Source organism: Girardinichthys multiradiatus, chromosome 11 (assembly GCF_021462225.1).
Source record: "Girardinichthys multiradiatus isolate DD_20200921_A chromosome 11, DD_fGirMul_XY1, whole genome shotgun sequence".
Taxonomy (NCBI): Eukaryota; Metazoa; Chordata; class Actinopteri; order Cyprinodontiformes; family Goodeidae; genus Girardinichthys; species Girardinichthys multiradiatus.
This window is the reverse complement of record NC_061804.1, coordinates 36,289,889-36,295,921: the sequence shown is the minus strand read 5'-3', so window position 1 is coordinate 36,295,921 and position 6,033 is coordinate 36,289,889. Positions and strand designations below refer to the sequence as shown.

Sequence of the window (6,033 nt, the reverse complement as noted above, 5' to 3'; positions counted from 1 at the left end):
GCATCAAAATATTTTTTACCTTAACATGTAACACGTGCCTTGCATTAATTAATGTGGAATCACAATGCAAGATTCAGTTTACAGTGTCAGTGAAACGCTTTCATACGCTCATTATGGACGTAAATGCCCATTACATGATTTTTGTATTTTAATGATGCATTGTCCGAGAGTGGAGAGATAACACAACAATACATACAACTTCAATGCATTTCATTAAAAACAACTGGATGCGAAAGTTTCAAGTTATTTTAGATTATCTCTAATCCATAAAACATCACAATTATACATACAACCTCATATATATATATATATACATAAACCCCTACCAATATTTGGATAAATGTCCCTTAGCAATTTGTAGAGAACATTTTCAGATACAGTAGAGCTCAGTAAAACTAGTTTCCTGCCATAAACCCAGCTTTTAACCATAGTCCATGAATGCATTTTCAAAAAGTAAAGTTTATATAAAAATATAATCCCATATTCATTGATTTTGAAAGTTTAACCTAAACTGTATGCATGAAAGTGCTGTCCAAGGCACTATGACTACAAGTCAGATGCAGCACCTACAAATGCAAACTAAATATACGTAAACATAAAAGGCAAAAATAATAAGAGTCTTTGAATTAAAGTAATTTCCTCTGTTCACCTTACACCTTTCCAAAGTCTGGCAGTTGGCAATTTGGGTCCCACATCAGTCAAGACAATGGGCCCTGCAGTCCAACAAATATTACTGTCATTGATTTGTGTTTTTTTGCCGTCATTTCAGGGAGAGATATAGATTGTGTTCCACGTTGCATTAGTTCCATGTATCTTTTCAGTTAAATAGTTTCACATTCCGTCTATTTTTTTCTTTGCATTGTTATATGTAATAGTTGTTCTTAGTTTACTAGCATTGCCAAGTTTAAAATTAACATTTTCTACAAAGAAAACTATTAATAACAAGAAAAAGAATAATAACAATGGTGGTTAGCCATTGCAAGAAGATCCTGGGTTTTGAATTTCAGCCTAGGCTCTTACTGCTTGGAGTTTGTATGCGTTGGTTCTCTACTGGTACTCCGGCTTCCTATCACAGTCCAAATACATGACTGTTAGATTAACTAGTTAATATAAATTTCCCTTAGGTGCAAGAGGTTACATGCATAGTGGTCTGACCCTGTGTTGCCCTCTGATGGATTTATGACCTGTCCAGGATGGACCCCACCTCTTGACCACTGGAGACTGACAAGCCAGCCTGCCTCCCACAAACCCCATGGATGGATGGTTGGATGGATGTCTTTTAACAATCTTGATTCACCAATAAAAGGTTGCATTTTGCTTCCCCCTGGTGGACAGATGTATGGATGAAATAGTGTATTTTAAGATGCTGCACTCAGCAGATTTTCTCTCTAACTTGCAGTGCCTGTAAAGCACGTGCACCAATGAGGAGATAGCCCAACTAATATGAAATCAAACAGAAAGACCAACTTGGGTGTAACCAAAAAATAATAATAAAGCCTCCTAGTTTAAAAAGGTGTTCCTAGTAATTCTGTGTTTATACATAAAAAAAGTGTCCTGACAGATTGATGCTTCTTTGATTAATCCAACCAATACCTTGTGTGGGAAAATAATGTTCTTCTTCATACAAGAGACATAGCAAAGCCATATATACTTTGGTTCTGTAAGACGGAGCGCTACAGGAGATCCTTCCTGCCCACAGCTATCAGCATCTACAACGGTTCTTTGAAGAAACCTACATAATGAGCTACAACATTTAATTTCCCTTTGGGATTAATAAAGTATTTTTGAATTGAATTGAACTGAATTGAAAAAAAAAAAAAGCTGAACAAGCAACAGGTAGAAATCAGCCTTAAATGGCTGTAAAGCAAAACCCATTCAAGACGCTGAGGAGTTTTTACACACAGCAGACAGAAGCTGGATTAATTGCTTTAAGGGCCACCACAAAACAGACATATCCAGGATATCGGACAGAACTATTGCATTCTTACGCTTAAATATCTTATATGGGCTAAGGAGAGAAAGACGTAGACTGTTGCTCAGTGGGTCAAAGTTCTTTTTTCAGATTGATTTTTCATTTCAAAGTCACAGTCCCAGAGTCTGGAGGAGAAGGGTCAGGTTTTTCTAATCAGTGATGATTTTGGCAGTAATGTCATCTGCCGGTTATGATCCACTGTTTTTATCAAGTCCAACAGCCATCTACCAGAAACTTTTAGACCACTTTATGCCTTTGTTTGCTTACAAGCTTTATGGTAATGATGATGAATTAACTTTCTATAATCTGACCTAAAACTCAGTGAATCTATAGGGTTTTGTTGAGAGGAACCCAACAATGCAGCTGAGCTGAATGCTACAAATAAAGCATGGGGTTCCCAAACACCTCAACAGAGCCATAGATTAACCACTTACATGCAGTATATTGATGCAGTAAATAAAGGAGCCATGACCAAGTACTGGGTGCATATACTGTATAGTACATGGACATACTTTACAATAGGCTAACTTTTCTGTTGATTTTATTTATTTTTTTGTTGTGGGGAGGTACTTCTGTAATACTTTAATTTCTCAAAAACATAATATGGAATTTTCATAAGCATCAAAACTAACTAATAAACGAAATGCATCACTGTATGTAATTATTCTAGTTTATGTACTATGAGTTTCTCTTTTTGAATAATTTACAGAACTAAATTAGCTCTTTGATGATGTTTTAATCTGTTTAATAGCCCCTGTAGTTGGTCATACACAGCTTGAATGTTATATATGGTTGCCACACAGTACAGTTTTTGATATCTCTCGGACAGGCTTATTCTCAGGGTCACACTGAACCGGAAGCAAGATAAGAACGAGAAAATCCACGCTGAGGTTCTGTCTCCTCTGTCTGTCTAAATCAAGTGAGTCACTTCACGTGAATTTACTTTCATGGGGGAAAAAAAGTACAGCATGCTAACCTACGTCATTCAGATTTAGACCCTCTATTGGTAAAAATCCACATGACGTGGAAGGCTTGGCCAATAGTTTACTTCTCGAGTTCCCGTATAGTATCGCGATCTATCCGGTTAGATAAATCCTCTGCGCGGCTTCTCAATCGGCCATTTCGTCGGTGCAGGCCATCAACCGTTAAGGGAAGCGGGGATTCTGGTTACCTGAAAGGCACATCAAGAATATCGCAACATGAGTGAGCAAGCTATTTCATTCGCCAAGGACTTCTTGGCTGGCGGTATCTCCGCTGCCATTTCCAAAACAGCCGTCGCCCCAATCGAGAGAGTGAAGCTTCTCCTTCAGGTGAGAGAAAACCCGTCTTCCGGGAGGCTTACTGAGTGTTAGCCGCTTAGCTTCTTTCACCGTACCGAAGCCCAGGAGTATAGTTTAATGTTTTTGTTGCTCGTTCACAAGCTTTCTGAAGCACTCGCGTGTCCTTGTTGTTTAATTCAATAAAGTCAGACGAGTTTCGTGTTAAAGGATCTAAGGTCACTACAGAAGTGGGAATGACCTACACGAGTCCGGCTGCTAGCGGTAGCACTGCGTCTTAACCTTAGCCGGCTGTTCGCTGTAGCTAACAAAGGACAAACGGTCGTAGCGGCATTGTGTACAACACTGTGTACAAACCTCTCATATTCAGTCATTTTTAATGACGACTATGATATCTCAGTTGCAGCAACTATATAGATATGAGGCGTTTTTGTTTCACTTTTATTGACGACAAAAAGTCGTTGCAGTGGCTAACGTAGCGCTCAGTTAAAGTACCCTAGGCCCAGCGACAGTGATTAAAGCCGCTTCAGCTAGTTTTACATCCGTTCCCATGCACACTCCAAGATAACGGGAAGTTAATTGACTGAAAACACCGACTCTTAAGTTACTCATGCTAGTTATTTTGTTTAAGAAGAAATTTGAATCAGTTCGTGATCAATCAAAGTAAGCATCATCAGTGATTACCAATAGACACTGATTAGGAGTAGCAGCTGAGGGAGCCATTAACAACTTTTACAACTGTAACCTGGTACAAGGTCACAATGGAAGAATCTTGTGATTTCTGTCCAGCTGTGATTAATTATCTGATGATTCTTCTGTCTTTATTCCAGGTCCAGCATGCCAGCAAACAGATCACCGCCGACATGCAGTATAAAGGCATCATGGACTGCGTTGTCCGTATCCCCAAGGAGCAGGGATTCGTTTCCTTCTGGAGAGGTAACCTTGCCAATGTCATCAGATATTTTCCCACCCAGGCCCTCAACTTTGCCTTTAAAGACAAGTACAAGAAGATCTTCCTTGATGGCGTCGACAAGCGCACCCAGTTCTGGAGGTACTTTGCTGGTAACCTGGCCTCTGGAGGTGCTGCCGGAGCCACCTCTCTCTGCTTTGTGTACCCCCTCGACTTCGCCCGTACCCGTCTGGCAGCTGATGTGGGAAAAGCGGGAGCCGAGAGAGAATTCAAAGGTTTGGGCGACTGTCTGGTAAAGATCTCAAAGTTAGATGGTGTGCGGGGCTTGTACCAGGGCTTCAACGTGTCTGTGCAGGGCATCATCATCTACAGGGCTGCATACTTCGGCATCTATGACACAGCTAAGGGTATGTTGATTTTGCACTGATGATGGTTGGTACATATGATAAGCCTCTCCATATGTTTTTGTTCCTGAATATTGTTTCCCCGGTTGTGTGTTTACAGGTATGCTTCCAGACCCTAAGAACACCCACATATTGGTTAGCTGGATGATTGCACAGACTGTAACGGCTGTTGCTGGCCTTACGTCATACCCCTTCGATACTGTACGTAGACGTATGATGATGCAGTCTGGACGTAAAGGAGGTGAGTATATTAAATTGTAGTGTTAAGAGCATTTGCAGCCTGCTGGGCATTTTTTTTATTAATACAGATGTGGTAATTTTGTCTTTAATGTGTTTTGTTTTCTCTCCCTCAGCTGACATCATGTACAGTGGGACCATTGACTGCTGGCGCAAGATCGCACGTGACGAGGGTGGCAAAGCTTTCTTCAAGGGAGCTTGGTCCAACGTGCTCAGAGGCATGGGTGGCGCCTTCGTGTTGGTGTTGTACGATGAGCTGAAGAAAGTCATCTAATTCTTTGTCACGTCACTGTCCGATTTGGCTAAATGTATTAACTTTCCATTTCTATGGACTTTGCATTCTGCCTTATTTATGGGAACAACTAGCATCTCACAAAGTAGCTGTGAGAGGTGGCTGTATGTTGTGCATCTTTGATTTTAAAACGTTCCACGCCCTCTTTACCAATGTCATTCCAAATATAAAAAAGAAAAATATGAGTACCTCCTTGTGTCATTCACTAGGTTTGTATGGTCCCAACTTGAATAAATCTATCCTGAGGAACAACCTTAACCATTGATGTGAACTGTCTCCTCCACTGTCATAGCATGAGATGAACACACGCAGGATAATGAAAGGCACCGAGTGGATTATGTCCAATTGCTATATTTACTCACGCTTATCTCTCTTGAGCCTTTAGAACACTGAAGCGTGTTCTCCTTTGGAACATGGCACACCTCCCACAGAGCACAAGATATTTTCAAAACTTAGAAATTATACATTTTATTGCTTTCCTTTAGCGGCATGTCTTACGTTACATGTACGCTGTAAATCTAAAGATCTTTATGTGAAAGCGGTTGACCTTCATGTTTACACAGTGGTGGGATGTAACAGCAATAGGTTTTAAAGCCTTTTGTTTTTTTTGGTGGGGGGGTGGGCTCAAGTCTACAGGAAAGTAAAAGGTAACTGCTTTTACGAATTTAAAATGCTAAGAATTAATGGGATAGTATTTGGGAGTTAATGTTCAGGTGTAGGCAAGAAGTTTCCAGTGGTTGGACTTGGAGAGAACATGTACTTTAGCCTGATTGGCAGCAGGTGGCGCCCGTGTAAGCGAGAGGAAAACGTCTTGCGGTTTAAGCTCAGACAAGCTTGAAAACAGCGTCTCAAGTTTTCTTTGTAAGCGTCAATATTGTGATGAATAAGATCGTAACATTTGTAGTCTGTTCTACTCATATCCAGTGAACACCTGCTTTTCT

The 6,033-nt window shown here is 40.4% G+C and overlaps 1 protein-coding gene across 1 annotated transcript; it reads left to right on the top strand.

The window, feature by feature from the left end:
• Nucleotides 1-3,081: 3,081 nt before the first annotated feature.
• On the top strand, nt 3,082-5,350 carry si:dkey-251i10.1 (uncharacterized protein LOC100038774 homolog). The gene is made up of 4 exons (XM_047379894.1): nt 3,082-3,282; nt 4,080-4,566; nt 4,664-4,804; nt 4,917-5,350. Exons 1-4 carry the CDS (start codon nt 3,172-3,174, stop codon nt 5,072-5,074), a joined length of 897 nt encoding a protein of 298 aa, XP_047235850.1. The 5' UTR covers nt 3,082-3,171; the 3' UTR covers nt 5,075-5,350.
• The last annotated feature ends 683 nt before the right edge of the window (nt 5,351-6,033 follow it).